Genomic DNA, 19,113 nt, shown 5'->3' on the forward strand with positions numbered 1-19,113 from the left:
AGCTAATGACATAACGGTGCGTTAGTGCGGTAACGCTCCACCAGGAGGTAGCCGGTTCGTACTCTTGTGGCGGAAGAAATTTTCGACCGCTGCGGTCGCAGGTTCGAATCCTGCCTCGGGCATGGATGTGTGTGATGTCCTTAGGTTAGTTAGGTTTAATTACTTCTAAGTTCTAGGGGACTGATGACCTCAGAAGTTAAGTCCCATAGTGCTCAGAGCCATTTTGAAGAAATTTTCGTTAACGATATCTGGCTGGCGAGACGTAGATAATTAATAGTATTCAGATCCTGATTACCAGACTGTGAACTGATGGCCTGGGATACGTTTCAAGCCTCAACGCAGGGAATTTTTTGAGGTAGTCGGATTTAATTACAGGCCGCATTTCTTGTGGACACACATTATTTGTTTTTGACGCAGTGATTTTTACTGCCTTCTGCCTTCTCCTGCTGTTGATTATTACTGATTCTTCTCCCTTTAGTAGCAGTTTCCTACCCAAATATGAAGAGGGTGCGCTGAACATCTAGCTAGCTACTCATCCGCCCTTTTCGACAAAGCCACTAGAAAACTGAAGGCGACTGCTTAAACTGAAAGTCTTCGGCCCCCATTGGTAATGATTTTAATTGAAATTGTGAGCGGTGTCTGGAACACAGCCCAGGAGCATTTGATTAATACAAGAAAACGCTGACCGTAGACTATTCAGAGCTTAATGACAGAAAAAACATGTGTTACTGGCCGGCTCGTCTGATGGAGACGTTAAGCTTGGCGATCCTTATGGTGCTATTTCAGAGGAGTAGCGTATATGGCGGTACCGAATTTCTCTCTTACTACCATCAACTAAAGTAATGTTTCGAAAATCCCCCATATTATTAAAGAGAGTGAGAAATGATGCTAATTAGTTGTCCATCTACATCTCTCACCCAATGAAACACGCTAATTAAACTGTGCGCAGTGGAGTTAATGAACGGTAATTTTTTGCCGCAGCAGCGGATAAGTGGGTGATGATAATCATTTAGTTTCTTTATTTATGCACAGGAATGACTAGCTGTAAAACGAAATTTAAAGGTACGACAAATTCTTGAGTTTATTAGTTAAAGTTGACGTCGGTTAAAAACTTTTCCAAATACAGGGTGTCCACAATGAGACTCCAACATTTTAATATCGTATATCTTTCTCATTTCAGATGGTGGACCTGTGAATCCTGAAGGGGCAGACAGAGCAACTCAACAAGTTTGTGTTGTGCAAATTTGATACGCCAAGTGGCCGTAGTGGAGCTGCAATCAATTGTTTTAGCAAAATGGAGGATATGAAGGAGCGTGCACAAGTGGTCTGGTGGTATGCAGAGACAAAATCGGCGACCCAATGCAAAGAAATTTTCGTCGGGATTACAACAAAGCGCCCCCGTCGTTCAAGACTATAAAGAAGTGTTGTGATCAGTTTTTGGCTACTGGGAGTGTTGCGAAAGGGCATGGTGGTGGTAAGCCTGGGATCAGCGAACATCATGTGGAACAACTGCGGCCGACATTCGAACAAGTCCACAGAAGTCAGTGCGACAGGCAGCACGAGAACTTCGTATGAAACGTTCAACAGTGCATAAAGTGCTTCATCAGCTATTACGTTTGTTCGCATATAAAGTGCAGGTTGTGCAAGAAATCAAGCCTGATGATCGACCAAAGCGAGAAGAATTTGCGTGTTTTATGTCAGATCGCATTGCCGCGGACGAGACATTTTTATCACGCGTGATGTTTACTGACGAGGCAACATTTCACGTGTCAGGGGCTGTCAATCGTCATAATGCGCGCATCTCGGGGTCCGAAAATCCACATGCACCTAGAGAACACATGCGCGACAGTCCGAAAGTTAATGTGTGATGATAAATCGCATTGTTGGGCCATTTTTCTTTCAGGAGCCGACTGTGGATGGAGTCATCTACCTGGACATGTTGGAACAATTTGCCGTGCAACAGATAACAGACCTGCAGCCAAATGTGATGTTTCAACAGGACGGTGCACCACCTCATTGGAGCCTTGATGTCCGAAAATTTTTAAATGACTCTTTCCCGCAACGATGGATTGGCCGTGGAGGTCCAATTCCTTGGCGGCCACGTTTGCCCGACATAACCCCCCTCGATTTTTTCTTGTGGGGTTATGTGAAAGACCGGGTATACGCTACACCAGTAAAGGACCTGCAAGACTTGGAACAGCGCATAAGAACTGTCATCAACTCTGTCACAGAACAGATGCTCCGGAACACATGGCACGAAATCGATTATAGACTCGATATTCTTCGCGCTACCCGTGGCGCCCATGTTCAAGTGTACTGAACCGTCCACCTGTGTATGAAAACTTGATGAGCTGCTGTATGATTTCCCTGTATTTGTTCGTCAATAAATTGTGTTTCCTCTCAGATTTTATGAGTTCAGATGTTGGAGTCTCATTGTGGACACCCTGTAATTAATTAAAAGTTACTCAAGATGCAACGACAATGATCTATCTACATCTACATCTACATCCACACTCCGCAAGCCACCTGACAGTGTGTGGCGGAGGGTACGTTGAGTACCTTTATCGGTTCTCCCTTCTATTCCAGTCTCGTATTGTTCGTGGAAAGAAGGATTGTCGGTATGCCTCTGTGTGGGCTCTAATCTCTCTGATTTTATCCTCGCGGTCTCTTCGCGAGATATACGTAGGAGGGAGCAATATACTGCTTGACTCCTCGGTGAAGGTATGTTCTCGAAACTTCAACAAAAGCCCGTACCGAGCAACTGAGCGTCTCTCCTGCAGGGTCTTCCACTGGAGTTTATCTATCATCTCCGTAACGCTTTCGCGATTACTAAATGATACTGTAACGAAGCGCGCTGCTCTCCGTTGGATCTTCTCTATCTCTTCTATCAACCCTATCTGGTACGGATCCCACGCTGCTGAGCAGTGTTCAAGCAGTGGGCGAACAAGCGTACTGTAACCTACTTCCTTTGTTTTCGTATTGCATTTCCTTAGGATTCTTCCAATAAATCTCAGTCTGGCATCTGCTTTACCGACAATCAACTTTGTATGATCTTTCCATTTTAAATCACTCCTAATGCGTACTCACAGATAATTTATGGAATTAACTGCATCCAGTTGCTGACCCCCTATATTGTAGCTAAATGATAAAGGATCTTTCTTTCTATGTATTCGCAGCACATTACACTTATCTACATTGAGATTCAATTGCCATTCCCTGCACCATGCGTCAATTCGTTGCAGATCCTCCTGCATTTCAGTACAATTTTCCATTGCTACAACCTCTCGCTATTCCACAGCATCATCCTCAAAAAGCCTCAGTGAACTTCCGATGTCATCCACAAGGTCATTTATGTATGTTGTGAATAGCAACGGTCCTACGACACTCCCCTGCGTCACACCTGGAATCACTCTTACTTCGGAAGACTTCTCTCCATTGAGAATGACATGCTGCGTTCTGTTATCTAGGAACTCTTCAATACAATCACACAATTGGTCTGATAGTCCATATGCTCTTACTTTGTTCATTAAACGACTGTGGGGAACCGTATCGAACGCCTTGCGGAAGTCAAGAAACACGGCATCTACCTGGGAACCCGTGTCTGTGGCCCTCTGAGTCTCGTGGACGAATAGAGCGAGCTGGGTTTCACACGATCGTCTTTTTCGAAACCCATGCTGATTCCTACAGAGTAGATTTCTAGTTTCCAGAAAAGTCATTATACTCGAACATAATACGTGTTCCAAAATTCTATAACTGATCGACGTTAGAGATATAGGTCTACAGTACTGCACATCTGTTCGACGTCCCTTCTTGAAAGCGGGGAGGACCTGTGCCCTTTTCCAATCCTTTGGAACGCTACGCTCTTCTAGAGACCTACAGTACACCGCTGCAAGAAGGGGGGCAAGTTCCTTTGCGTACTCTGTGTAAAATCGAACTGGTATCCCATTAGGTCCAGCGGCCTTTCCTCTTTTGAGCGATTTTAATTGTTTCTCTATCCCTCTGTCGTCTATTTCGATATCTACCATTTTTTCATCTGTGCGACAATCTAGAGAATGATGATAAACACAAAGGAAGAAAAAACTGAAATAAATTGTGGATGGAAAAGTTCGTGAAGGGAAGCATGTGATGGTAAGTTCAGATCTCTAGCACGTCAAATTTTGACTCTAATTCACGACTGGACAGTGCCAGCCCCAGCGGCAACGTAGAACCTATCTGTGAAATTGTTGACGGTTATTAAATTCATGGCTACCTATACCGTCAAGGCTGCCGGTTAATCTCGCCATCGCTGGAGTGTGAATGCGCTGGATGCGGAGGCGCTGATTGCTCGTTAACCGCTGCTGCGTCGCCCTCGGACGAGGTCTGACTCGGGAAGTCTGCTGGTGTAGTCTCCGGCTGGAGCGTCGTGACCGCAAACAGCCTCAGCGGAACCCAGACTATCTCTACCGAGTGTAAGGCGCGAAGAGAACCTACTGCTAACTAAAGTGGAAGTGTCTCCTCTGTACGGAGCGCCTGAAGTCGCTCTACCCAGAGCAAAATCCGAAGCTAAGCTAAAATCGGAGAACCCGTCAGTTCTGTGGACCTTTCGTGCGTCTCAAGCAGCAACTGCCAATCAGAAAGTAACATTCTTGTTCCACCAATAACAAAAGTTAAGCACATGCCGCTGTACGCCCACCAGCGTAGGAAAAATGCGGCCTTCTGATTAAGTGCACTCAAATTCATCTTCCAGAAACTTGCGCCTAAAAATGTTTTGTTACGGTACTTCAGCCGGTGTGCGGACATTTGCCACGCCGGACATTTGCCACGATTTTACCTGCTCCGAAGTGTTGGCTCCCTTGTCTCCCCCTCCTCCCCCTCCTCCTCACTCGCCGCCCGACCCGCAGTAAAGGTGCTTACTGAGCCTTTCCGCTGGCTTACTTAACATAGGACCAGTATCTCTATGGATTTTCCGCAACATTTCTAGAGAAAGTTTCGTTGTGGAAACTATTAAATGCATCTCGCATTGAAATCCGCATCAAATTTCGTGCCTCAGTAGTAAAACTTCGCCGATCTTGGAGATTTTGCGCTCGTCTAAATTATACGTGCCTTTTTCGGTGCTCCTGCAGCATCCTTCTTTCGTGTTTTGTGTACCATGGGGAATTAGTTTCGTCTGTTATTAATTTATTTGGTATGAATCTCTCGAGTGCTGTTGATACTATTTCTTTGAACTTAAGCCACATATGGTCTTCAGTTACATAGTTTGAAAGGATTGGAGACTGTCTCTTAGAAAGCAGTCAACCGAATTTTCAGTTGCTTTTATAAATAGATATATTTCGCGTTTAGTTTTGGTGAATTTCTCTGTTATGGAATTGAGCCTCGCTACGACTGTGTGTTCACTAATCCCTGTATCCGTCGTGATGCTCAGGATTATTTGTGGTTAATGTTTCGCCGCAAGGGATACCGGATTTTACAGAGTAAATTAATATGGAGTATGTCGTTCTTCTTTTCGAACATTCACATACCCATTTCTTCCTTCCTTGTTGTCTTTTGGACATGCAGTTGTAGCAATTAAAGTAGGCACAAATGCAGTGATCAAAAAGAAATTATTAGCGTACATTCGCATTCTCTTTACATCGTTCCTTTCTTTTTGCTCCCATGGCGATGGACTGTTTCTATCGCAATCGGTAAGCGTGAAAGGAAGCTACCGTACAGACAGAGGGATCTATATTTACACTTGGAAAAACTATTTACGTACTGACATAATCGTCGGAATTGCTTTCGTTTCCCAAAAGTTATAAATATTTCGATTTCCGAAAAGAAGCTCTGTATTTCGCCAAGATGTCGAAGAAGAAAGTCCCTTACGTACTGGTTGTATCGAGTAAGTTGTGGACGGCGGTTTGAAAGCGGACAGAAGTACGAGGGAGGGCGTCCCTTACCTGAGGGATCGCGACCTGGCGAAGGGACAAGTGTGGCAAATTTCCGGTGTGGCAAATGTCCTGTATTCCTTCAGCCAGCCCAGATGTCTTATATTTGGCGCCTTTTCTCTGCCATTTTCTGGCAAAGGAACATAAAAGAGAAAAAAGAAAAGAAAAGGAAAAAATGTTCGTTCAGATGCCGAGCAGGCGGCCGAAGCCTGTGACCGTCTTTCCCAGGGACTCCCTGTGTCTTTTAGAAAGTTTTCGAGATCAGTAACTCCCCTCGAAAGCTTTCTCTTAACAATGGCTCAAAAAAGTGGCCAAGTTGTTTCACAAATCCTCTTTGCACCAGGTGAATATTATTTCGCAGACGTTCTTAGCAGAAAAGTGTCGCAGAGTGCTGATGAATCTCATTCGGGGTAACACCTTCTGCTGTCAAGAATTCAATGACTGCACATTGCTTAAAATGCATTGACCGACCGACTGCACAGGATTCCACACTTTACACTGTAACAACGCAACCGTTCAATGCTACGGCTTCCCGCCAACTGGAGCTGTACAGAAGAGGCTACGGAACAATCCAATACCTGCCAAATACCAATACTGCCAACTGTTGAAGAGTTACGAAGGTGGAGGCATTACTTTTCACTCAAACCTCGTACATGTCACCTGTCAGAGTAGATCTAGCCGTATCAGGGGTCGCATATCAGTCCACTTGCACACTCCCCACTCCATTACAGAGCCTCCACCAGCTTCAACAGTCCCCAGCTGACATGCAGAGTCCATGGGTTGATGAGGTTGTCTCCATACCCGTACATGTCCATCCGCTCAATACAATTTGAAACGAAACTTGTCCGACCAGGCAACATGTTTCCAATCATAAATAGACCAATGTCGGTGTTGACGGGCCCAGGCGAGGCGTAAAGCTTTGTGTCGTGCAGTCATCAAGAGTACACGAGTGAGCCTTTGGCTCCGAAAGCCCATATCGACAATGTTTCGTTGAACTGTTCGCACGCTGACACTTGTTGATCGCCCAGCATTGAAAGAGGTAGCTATTTGCGGAAGCGTTGCACTTCTGTCACGTTGGACGGTTATCTTCAGTCGTCGTTGGTCCTGGTCTTGCAGCATCATTTTCCGGCCCCAGTGATGTCTACTCTACATCTACAAGATTACTCTGCAATTCACATTTAAGTGCTTGGCAGAGGGTTCATCGAACCACAATCATACTACCTCTCTACCATTCCACTCCCGAACAGCGCGCGGGAAAAACGAACACCTAAACCTTTCTGCTAGAGCTCTGATTTCTCTTATTTTATTTTGATGATTATTCCTACCTATGTAGGTTGGGCTCAACAAAAATATTTTCGAATTCGGAAGAGAAAGTTGGTGACTGAAATTTCGTAAATAGATCTCGCCGCGACGAAAAACGTCTTTGCTTTAATGACTTCCATCCCGACTCGCGTGTCATATCTGCCACACTCTATCCCCTATTACGTATAATACAAAACGAGCTGCCCTTTTTTGCACCATTTCGATGTCCTCCGTCAATCCCACCTGGTAAGGATCCCACACCGCGCAGCAATTTTCTAACAGAGTGCGAACGAGTGTAGTGTAAGCTGTCTCTTTAGTGGACTTGTTGCATCTTCTAAGTGTCCTGCCAATGAAACGCAACCTTTGGCTCGCCTTCCCCACAATATTATCTATGTGGTCTTTCCAACTGAAGCTGTTTGTAATTTTAACACCCAGATACTTAGTTGAATTGACAGCCTTGAGAATTGTACTATTTATCGAGTAATCGAATTCCAACGGATTTCTTTTGGAACTCATGTGGGTCACCTCACACTTTTCGTTATTTAACTGCCACCTGCCACACCATACAGCAATCTTTTCTACATCGCTTTGCAACTGATACTGGTCTTCGGATGACCTTACTAGACGGTAAATTACAGCATCATCTGTGAACAACCTAAGAGAACTGCTCAGATTGTCACCCAGGTCATTTTTATAGATCAGGAACAGCAGAGGTCCCAGGACGCTTCCCTGGGGAACACCTGATATCACTTCAGTTTTACTCGATGATTTGCCGTCTATTACTACGAACTACGAACCTTCCTGACAGGAAATCACGAATCCAGTCGCACAACTGAGACGATACCCCATAGGCCTGCAGCTTGATTAGAAGTCGCTTGTGAGGAACGGTGTTCAAAAGCTTTCCGGAAATCTAGAAATACGGAATCAACTTGAGATCCCCTGTCGGAGATTTGATGTTTTACCGGATTCCTGATATTCACGGTACACTCTGAAATGGTCTTACATGAAAATCCCCACTTCATCGGTACCTCGGAGATACTGTGTCCCATTGCTCGTGCGCAGAGTATAACACCACGTTCAAAGTCACTTAAATCTTGATAACCTGCCACCGTAGCAGCAGAAACCGCTCTAACAACCGTGCCAGCACTTGTTTTCTTACGTAGGCGTTACCGACTTCAGCGCCATATTCTGCCCGTTTACATATCTCTGTATTTGAAAACGCGTGACTTACCAGTTTCTTTGGCACGTCAGTGTATTTCTATGAACTATCTGCTTGATAATACGGGACGCCCGTGGCCGTCATAACCGCCAGACCTGTGCCCGACAGAAGATGAGTGGGACCAGCTCGTGTGGCAACTTTGCCCAGCGCCACTATCAAGTGGGTTCACAGTGTCTAGTTCTTTGTAAATTTGACCTGATTTTGTAATCACTAAATGAAATCATGTACCCTCTAAACTCGTGGAGTTTAATTTCGTTTTCTCCTCCTTTTCTGGGTGCTTGACCTTTTTTGTCTGGCAGTGCAGATGGAGATGACGACAGAGATAGACCCGCACGTGACTGTGGACAGGCGCAATCCATGGAATTCTTACTGGAATGCGACATATGCGGCTTGGACAGAAACCAGTCAAACTTAAACAACTGCCCAAATACAGGACTGGTATGACTAGAGAAGTTTAGCGCGGTAGTATAGAATTGGCGGATCATTCTTCTCAAATGGTTCAAATGGCTCTGAGCACTATGGGACTTATTTTCTGAGGTCATCAGTCCCCTAGAACTTAGAACTACTTAAACCTAACTAACGTAAGGACATCACACACATCCATGCCCGAGGCAGGATTCGAACCTGTGACCGTAGCGGTCGCGCGGTTCCAGACTGTAGCGCCTAGAACCGCTCGGCACACCGGCCGGCCATTCTCCTCATTCTACATCTTAAATGATGTGTTTTATATGGATATGCTTTTGGATAGCGAATGAATAATTAGAAAGTGAGCAGGTGTTTGTCAGCGAGGAGTACCTGCCTGTCGATGCGCGGTTTGAGGGGCGAGTTGCGCTCCAGGCCGATAGCGACGGGCATGTGGACGGCGCAGTCCTGCATCACGTGCAGCCGATGCCCGTCCAGCTGCGAGCCGTTCATCCCGCTCTGCCAACACCACGGCGTCAGCGCCAAGCTGTACAAGCTGAAAAAACTACACGGAAACGTATGCTGAACAAGTACTCAAAGAGCAGCAACTCTGTGTTCCTGTGAAAGGAATGTGTGTGCGGGGTCGTGAATGTACGAGTGCAAGTGATTTGCTGTGAGGGTCACTTTATAGGGCGACACAGAAAAACGGGAACTTCTGAAAATACACTACTGGCCATTAAAATTCTACACCAAGAAGAAATGCAGATGATAAACGGGTATTCATTGGACAAATATATTATACTAGAACAGACATGTGATTACATTTTCACGCAATTTGGGTGCATAGATCCTTAGAAATCAGTACCAGAACACAACCACCTCTGGCCCTAATAACGGCCTTGATACGCCTGACATTGAGTCAAACAGAGCTTGGATGACGTGTACAGGTACAGCTCCCCACGCAGCTGCAACACGATACCACAGTTCATCAAGGGTGGTGACTGGCGTACTGTGACGTGCCAATTGCTCGGCCACCATTGACCAGACGTTTTCAATTGGTGACAGATCTGGAGAATGTGCTGGACAGGGCAGCAGTCGAACATTTTCTGTTTACAGAAAGGCCCGTACAGGACCTGCAACATGCGGTCGTGCATTATCCTGCTGAAATGTAGTGTTTCGCAGGGATCGAATGAAGGGTAGAGCCACGGGTCGTAACACATCTGAAATGTAATGTCCACTGTTAAAAATGTCGTCATTGCGAACAAGAGGTGGCCGAGACGTGTAACCAATGACACCCCATACCCTTACGCCGGGTGATACGCCAGTATGGCGATGACGAATAAGCGCTTCCAATGTGTGTTCACCGCGATGTCGCCAAACACGGATGCGACCATCATGATGCTGTAAACAGAACCTGGATTCATCCGAAAAAATGACGTTTTGCCATTCGCGCATCCAGGTTCGCCGTTGAGTACACCATCGCAGGCGCTCCTGTCTGTGATGCAGCGTCAAGGGTAACCGCAACCATGGTCTCCGAGCTGATAGTCCATGCTGCTGCAAACGTCGTCGAACTGTTCGTGCAGGTGGTTGTTGTCTACCAAACGTCCCCATCTGTTGACTCAGGGATCGAGACGTGGCTGCACGATCCGTTACAGCCATGCGGATAAGATGCCTGTCATCTCGACTACTAGTGATACGAGGCCGTTGGGATCCAGGACGGCGTTCCGTATTACCCTCCTGAACCCACCGATTCTATATTCTGCTAACAGTCATTGGATCTCGACTGACGCGAGCAGCAATGTCGCGATACGATAAACCGCAATCACGATAGGCTACAATCCGATCTTTATCAAACTCGGAAACGTGATGGTACGCATTTCTCCTCCTTACACGAGGCATCACAACAACGTTTCACCAGGCAACGCCGGTTAACTGCTGTTTGTGTATTAGAAATCGGTTGGAAACTTTCCTCATGTCAGCACGTTGTAGGTGTCGCCACTGGCGCCAACGTTGTGTGAATGCTCTGAAAAGCTAATCATTTGCATATCACAGCATCTTCTTCCTGTCGGTTAAATTTCGCGTCTGTAGCACGCCATCTTCGTGGTGTAGCAATTTTAATGACCAGTAGTGTAGTAGTAGCAGCCATATACAATTGGGAGCACTGCGTAGCAGGGACCTTGATCTGTAAACATTATCACCATTTAGTAATCATTGATCACTGGAAAGATCAACAATGTGCTTTTGCCACAAAAATATTTTACAAAAAAATGTAGTTTGGAAAGGGCGCAGAGGGAGTTCGGACGATTTTTCATCTTAAGTTCCACAGACGATCTAAGTTGTACGCGTTTCAGTCTTAAAGAGCCCATGGCGTTCAGATCGCAAGCAGACAGCTGCGGACAGGGTGTCCCGAGAGAGTGTTCGCTGAATTCTGCATTTCCAATCAAAATTTCATCTGTACCGTCTGCAAACCGTGCACCAACTGAAGGAGAAAGATTAGCAGTTGGGATCAGAAATTTTCTCAGCAAGTTATGACATACGTAAACGAGGGCAATGGATTTCTAGACACGCTACGGATGTCTGTAACTGTTGTTACTGGGCAGACAGCAGCCTAAAGGAAGTTCAAGAACGCCCTTTACACGTCAGAAAGGTGACAATATGGTGTGCACTTTTGTCACGCGGTGTCATCGGATCTTACTTTTTCGAAAAATGAAAAGCGGATCACAGTGTCGCATGTCGGATCGATATTTTGAGATGTTGCAATCTTTTGTTGCATCTGCATTGAAGAATATTCTACAAGTGCATGAAACATGATTTCAACAGGATTGTGCGACATCACATATTGCACATCGATCAATGGTAACTGTGTGAGAATTGTCGGTTAGCATGTCATCTCAAGATTCGGTGACATTAGCTGGCCCCCAAGGTCACCAGATTTGTCCGCTTTTGATTTTTTTTTTTTTTTCTTTAGGGCTACCATAAGAGTTAGGTCTACATGACTCGGCCAGAACACTGGATGAACTGAAACAAAGAATTCAAGACGAAATTCATGGTATTTATGCTGAGACGTTGCAGCAGTCGATCAGGAACATCAAAAGCAGATTGGAAGAATGCATACGCACATGAACCCGCAATCAACAGGATGTAATTTTCAAACACTGATAATTTGATTTCTATCTCTTAAAAGACAAGCTGTATTGATTCAATTTAGCACTCCGTCTTTAGGCCACGAGTCGCCTACCGGGACCATCCGACCGCCGTGTCATCCTCAGTGGAGGATGCGGATAGGAGGGGCGTGGGGTCAGCACACCGCTCTCCCAGCCGTTATGATGGTATTCTTGACCGAAGCCGCTACTATTCGGTCGAGTAGCTCCTCAATTGGCATCACGAGGCTGAGTGCACCCCGAAAAATGGCAACAGCGCATGGTGGCCCGGATGGTCACCCATCCAAGTGCCGACCACTCCCAACAGCGCTTAACTTCGGTGATCTCACGGGAACCGGTGTATCCACAGCGGCAAGGCCGTTGCCTAGTGGTTCAATTGCTGTCAATAAAATTTTTCATTATATTTTTCCTACTTTTATTGGGTGTTTCAAAAGTTCGCTTTTTTTGTTTCAGTATGATTCAGCACACAACCCGCATAAGATAGAAGCTCTTACGTTCTAGGCCGGTCACTTTGGCAGTCTATCCCTGGAGAACCACTGAATCGGTGCGGAAAACTACACCAAAGACGCAACTCGATCAGGAACCTGGTCATCGTAGAAAGAACTTACTTGTGGCAGAGCCACTTTGCAACCGAACGTAGAAATTTCGATCGCAAACTGTTTTTCGTGAAATTTGTTTGGTGGATGAACAAAGTTACAGCTGCACGCTGTTAGCTGGTGAATGTGCAACGAACCACCCAATGAGAGTAAGCCATGGTAAAGAGAAGAAACGTACTTTGCGAGACAGAGTTGTTCGAGTGGAACGTTAGAGGAAATTGGAAATTTGTGGTAAGGACTATGGAACCAAATTGCTGAGGTCATCGGTCCCTAGACTTACACACTAATGAAACTAACTTAACCTAACTTACGCTAAGGACAACACACACACCCATGCCCGAGGGAGGACTCGAACCTCCGACGGGGTGAGACGCGCGATCCATGCAACACGTCCTATACCGCGCGGCTACACCGCTAGAGAAGAACACTTGGACAGGGCTCGTGTATTGGACTTTTGCAGGAATCAAAATGCGTCACTAACCATGGCGATGATGCTGTAACTTGGGGATGGTAGCCTTACCGATATCTGCCATTATCATCTGGCCCATAAGCCCTTACTAGCGGCGGTGCAGGTGTTGCCTTTCCAATAAACAGAGACGAGAGAAAGTAATCGCCCAAGCTCCGGTTGGCCGTTACTTGCCTCTTGTCAGCTTGCCAGCGACCCGCTGCCAGCGGTAGTTATCTCTTTTATGGAGTCCCGTCCCTTACTACCAAGGCAAAATGTGCTGTGAGAATCTTGTTCTCTCAGCCATTGGGAAATATTTGTTGTTCTCGATCAGTCACTGAGCTGTGAAGACTGCATATTGAGCAAGCAGTAAAGTAAACAAAAGAAAAATTTGGAGGAAGAATGAAAGTTCAGAGACAAGAAATAAAAACTTTGAGATTTTGCCGATGACATTCTAATTCTGTAAGAGACAGCAAAGGCCTTGGAAGAACAGTTGAACGGAATGGACAGTGTCTTGAAAGGTGGATATAAGATGAACATCAACAAAAGCAATACGAGGATAATGGAATATAGTCGAATTAAATCAGGTGATGCTGAGGGAATTAGGTTAGAAAATGAGACGCTTAAAGTAGTAAACGAGTTTTGCTGTTTGAGCAGCAAAGTAACTGATGACGGTCGAAGTAGAAAGGATATAAAATGTGGACTGGCGATGGCAAGAAAAGTATTTCTGAAGCAGTGAAATTTGTTAACATCGAGTAGAAATTTAAGTGTCAGGAAGTCTTTTCTGAAAGTATTTGTATGAAGTGTAGCCAAATGTGGAGGTGAAACAATTTAGACGAGAAGAGAAAAAAATGGTTCAAATGGCTCTGAGCACTATGGGACTTAACATCTGTGGTCATCAGTCCCCTAGAACTTAGAACTACTTAAACCTAACTAACCTAACGACATCACACACATCCATGCCCGAGGCAGGATTCGAACCTGCGACCGTATCGGTCACGCGGTTCCAGACTGAAGCGCCTAGAACCGCACGGCCACAAAAAGAGAACATAAGCTTTTGAAATGTGGTGCTACAGAAGAATGCTGAAGATTAGATGGGAAGATCATGTAACGATTGAGGAGGTACTGAATAGAACTGGGGAGAAGGAGAATTCGTGGCAAAACTTGACGAGAAGAAGGGATCGGTTGGTAGGACATTTCTGAGGCATCAAAGGATCACCAGTTTAGTACTGGAGGAAAGCGTGGAGGGTAAAAATCGTAGAGAGATACCTAAAGGTGAATGCAGTAAGCGGATTGACAAGGATGTAGGTTCCAGAATGAGAATTTCCACTCTGCAGCGGAGTGTGCGCTGATATGAAACTTCCTGGCAGATTAAAACTGTGTGCCGGACCGAGAAGGTAGGAGACGAGGTACTGGCAGAAGTAAAGCTGTGAGGACGGAACGTCAGTAGTGCTTGGGTAGCTCAGATGGTAGAGCACTTGCCCGCGAAAGGCAAAGGTCTCGAGTTCGAGTCTCGGTCCGGCACACAGTTTTAATCTGCCAGGAGGTTTCATGCAGGTTCCAGTAGTTACTCGGAGATGAAGAGGCTTGCACAGGATAGACTAGCATGGTTGTGTGGAGGCTGTAGCAGGTTTTGATTGGCATGTAGTAACCAACAATGCGCCCAGCTAAATGAATTAATAGAATATCTTGAACCCAACTAAAAAAAACTACGTATCCTATAAATTCAAATCCCAGCGTGTATTTTATAAATCAGAATAGCAGATATAATACTTTGTGTTTCCAAAGCATGAACCGAAACATGACACAAAATTAAAGCCGTATTGAAGTACTTTAAACTGGTCATGATCATTGCAGCTTGATCACAGCAGAAAAATATAAAATAAAACTTAACCTTTTAGAGTGTCCCACTATTTATAGCGATACATCTGCAACTAAACGACTACTCTGTAATTCACGCTTCAGTGCCTGACAGAGGATCCTTCGAACCATCTTCAGACTATTTCTCTAATAGCTTGTGGGAAAAATTAACACATACACCTTTTTGTACGAGCTTTGATTTCTAATTATATTATTGCTATGATCGTTTCAACGTATGTAGATTATCAACAATAAAATACTCTCTAAAACAAAAGAAAGACGCACCACGTAGGAATTATTCGAGTGGAAGGGACATCGGTAGTGTGATGCACATGTACAGACACACAAGTGATTACAAGTTCATGAAAATTGGATGATTTGTTCAAGGCGTAGAGCTTCACAAATTGAGCGAGTCATTAACGCGTTGGTCCATATTTGGCCCTTTTGCAAGCAGTATTCGGCTTGACATTGACTGACAGATTTGTTAGATGTGCTCCTCGAGGGATATCGTGCCCAATTCTGTTCAACTGGCGCATTAGATCGCCAAAATACCGAGCTAGTTGGAGGCCGCTGTCCGTATTGCTCCAAACGATCACAATTGGGGAGAGACCCGGCGCCCTTTTTGACCAAAGTAGGGTATGGCAAGCACGAAGACAAGCAGTAGAAACTCTCGACGCGTATGGGCGGGTATTATCTTGCTGAAATGTAATCGCAGGATTGGTTGCCACGAAGGGCAACAAAACAGGGCACAGAATATCGATGATGTACCGGCTGTGTTGTAAGGGCGCCCCGGATGACTTCCAAAGTGGTCCTGCTATGAAATGCAATGGCTCCCCAAACCATCAGCCATAGTTGTGCCGTATAACGTGCGACAGTCAGGTTGGCGTCCCAGTGCTATCTACAGCGTCATCAGACACGTCCTCGTTGATCATCGGGGCCCAAATCGAGGTGGTACTCAATGAGATTCCAGGCCGAATGTGCCCAGTAGCACAGAAAACAGGCTTCTTGGTGTACAGAGGTCGACGAGCTCAGTCTCCATTCTGTGAGCCGCTTATTAACGATCCTTGTGAGCACTGAAGCACCAATTACACGTTAGGTCGATGATAATGATGAATCCGAGGGTCTGAGTGCCTCTCCGATGATTGCTCGGTCCTCACGTTTCTGTCGTCTCCCTAGGTCGACCGCTTCCTTCTTGGCGCTTGTTCGGCCATGGTTCACCCATTCCTGCCAACATAGTCGAATGGTGGCATTGCGCTTATTCAAATGTCGTGCGATTTGCCTATTATTTCAAACGGCTTCTTTGAGCCCAACGTCACGTCGTGTCTCAAATCCTAACATTTACATATATTGTTCAAGCGCCCATCTGGGAAGAATAGTTACTGTCCAGCTGCGTAAACGGAATGAAATTCGCAAAGGCTTTGTACGCTGGTATCGATATGTCCCCTATTTACCATCCTTGCCAGCTATTTGGTAAAAGTTTACAATTTTGCATTTTCCGTCGATGCCTGTGTAAATATCAGTTTGTGACCAGTTTTCATAACTCCTTCGTGATGCGTCACTTTGTTTCTTAGATTGTATTTCAACTGGTATGGCACAGTGAGGTTATTTGTTACGTCTTCCAGCAGGTGTACTTGACATACGACCAGAACGTCTTTGGATTTTCTGTGTCATATTTCGAGAGAGAGTTTCGTTGTGGGAGCAATTAAAAGAATTTAGCATTGAAAAGTCTGCGCTAAGTTTCAAACATCAGTAAAATATCGCCAATCTTGGAGATTTTGTGTTCTTTTAAATTTCAAATGCGTTTCTCGTTGCTTCTGCAATAGTGTTTTGATCTTTTTTGTCCACCAGGAGGAATCAATGCCCTCTTTTATTAATGTATTCGGTATAAATCTCTCAATTGCCGCCGATCTGGTCTACTCTTACATAGTGGGTTGGGAAGGAGTGGAGATTGTCTCTTAGGAAGGCGCCGAGCGAATTTTTATCTGCTTTTTCTAAATAGTAAAACTACTGGTGAAGTACGGATGTACATTGACGAGGTGAAAAATTAAGACTATCTCTTTAAAAGCGTTATGCGTGTCATGAGTCCACAAGCCCTTGGTTGGTTTCCGGCGGTATGTGACACCAGATATTTACGTACATGTCACGTATTCCCTTAAACGCCATCACCTTCTGTAAAGACTTCAATCATGGAGGGAGGCAGGTGGTCCATAATAATGTTCACAGTTATCATAGTGCTTTCTATTGTGGCCGCAGGTCCCTTGGAAGCGCAGGTGAATATCCCATATAGTACGAGGGTGGGTCAAATGAAAACCTTAAATATCTTTTTAAATATTATTTATTGTGCAGAAGTGGTACAAAGCTGTATCACTTTTCAACATAATCTCCCCCACGCTCAATGCAAATCCTCCAAGGCTTACAAAGTGCATAAATTCCTTTAGAAAAAAATTCTTTTGGTAGTCCGCGCAACCACTCATGCACCGCGTGGCGTACCTCTTCATCAGAACCGAACTTCTTTCCTCGTATTGCGTCTTTGAGTGGTCCAAACATATGGAAATCACTTGGGGCATGGCCTGGTGAGTATGGTGGATGAGGAAGACACTCAAAATGCAGGCCTGTGATTGTTGCAACTGTTGTACGGGCAGTGCAGGGCCTTGCATTGCCATGTTGCAAAAGGACACCTGCTGACAGCAATCCACGTCGCTTTGATTTGATTGCAGGCCCCAGATGATTTTTTAGGAAATCTGTGTATGATGCACTGGCTACAGACACGTAATGCTGCAAACTGACGTCTTTTTCGTCCCAAAAGAGAGTCAGCATAACCTTCCCTGGCGATGGTTCTGTTCGAAACTTCTTTGGTTTTGGTGATGAGGAATGGCGCCATTCTTTGCTCGCTCTCTTCGTTTCTGGTTGGTGGAACTGAACCCAAGTTTCGTCCCCAGTAACGATTCTTGCAAGGAAGCCATCACCTTCTCGTTCAAAGCGCCGAAGAAGTTCTTCATGAGCATCAACACGTCGTTCTCTCATTTCAGGAGTCAGCTGCCACGGCACCCATCTTGCACACACTTTGTGAAACTGGAGCACATCATGCACAATGTGGTGTGCTGACCCATGACTAATCTGTAACATGCTGCAATGTCATTCAGTGTCACTCGGCGGTTTTCCTTCACTATGGCTTCATCTGCTGCAATGTTCTGTGGAGTCACAACTCGTTGTGCCTGACCTGGACGAGGAGCATCTCCCACTGAAGTCACACCATTCGCGAACTTCCTGCTCCATCCGTAGACTTGCTGCTGTGGAAAACATGTATCACTGTACTGAACCTTCATTCGTCGACGAATTTCAATAGTTTTCACACCTTCACTACGCAAAAACCGAATAACAGAACGCTGTTCTTCCCTGGTGCAAGTCGCAAGTGGGGCAGCCAACTTTATACTGATACTACAACGGTATGTGTGCATCTGCACTATGCTGCCACCTACATGCCATTCTGCACGCTGTTTGTAGCACGCTGACAACTTACAGGATAACGGCGCGAAATTTCGATTTGTTATTACAAATATAAGGTTTTCATTTGACTCACCCTCGTATAATACAGCCCCCACCGGCGTACGTATGTTGAAACAGAAACATCGGAAAAACGATGCAGCATTATCCGCATATTTTGCTGTCTGTTTATGGATGAAAATTGGTAAAATGGTTTGCTCTTTGGAATTATAGGGTAAAAATTATATAAACAGAATATCAGACAAAATATGAACGAAATAAGCACCACCTTGCTTAGCTATATCGATTTAAGAAATGTGTGAATGAAGTCTTGCAGCTGTGTCCTTATGGTGCTTGCTCTTGATTCAACAGATGTTTGAAAAAATCGGCGATGTAAGCTGACTGCCAGTCCCCCAAACAATCACAGCCAATATATCTCCAAACAGTCACTAACATACACCCTTTGCTGCCAAGATTGCCTCTAGTAGGTGGTTTCCTGTCAGGAATATACAGGGTGGTCCATTGATCGTGACCGGACCAAACATCTCATGAAATAAGCGTCAAACGAAAAAACTACAAAGAACGAAACTTTTCTAGCTTGAAGGGGGAAACCAGATGGCACTATCGTTGGCCCGATAGATGACGCTGCCATAGGTCAAACGGATATCAACTACGTTTTTTAAATAGGAACCCTCAATTTTATTAGATATTCGTGTAGTACGTAAAGAAATATGAATGTTTTAGT

At 45.1% G+C, this 19,113-nt stretch overlaps 1 protein-coding gene and 1 pseudogene across 1 annotated transcript in view; both read right to left on the reverse strand.

Moving 5' to 3' along the window:
- The window catches only part of LOC124803415, a 129,470-nt gene that overhangs the window by 27,198 nt on the left and 83,159 nt on the right, over positions 1-19,113 (reverse strand). Inside the window, exon 8 of the mRNA XM_047264635.1 lies at positions 9,217-9,379. Coding sequence (XP_047120591.1) covers positions 9,217-9,379 — 163 coding nt within the window. The remainder of the gene's footprint in view (positions 1-9,216; positions 9,380-19,113) is intronic.
- LOC124727404 lies at positions 12,232-12,349 on the reverse strand (annotated as a pseudogene).

This window comes from Schistocerca piceifrons, chromosome 1 (assembly GCF_021461385.2).
Source record: "Schistocerca piceifrons isolate TAMUIC-IGC-003096 chromosome 1, iqSchPice1.1, whole genome shotgun sequence".
In the NCBI taxonomy this organism is placed as follows: domain Eukaryota; kingdom Metazoa; phylum Arthropoda; class Insecta; order Orthoptera; family Acrididae; genus Schistocerca; species Schistocerca piceifrons.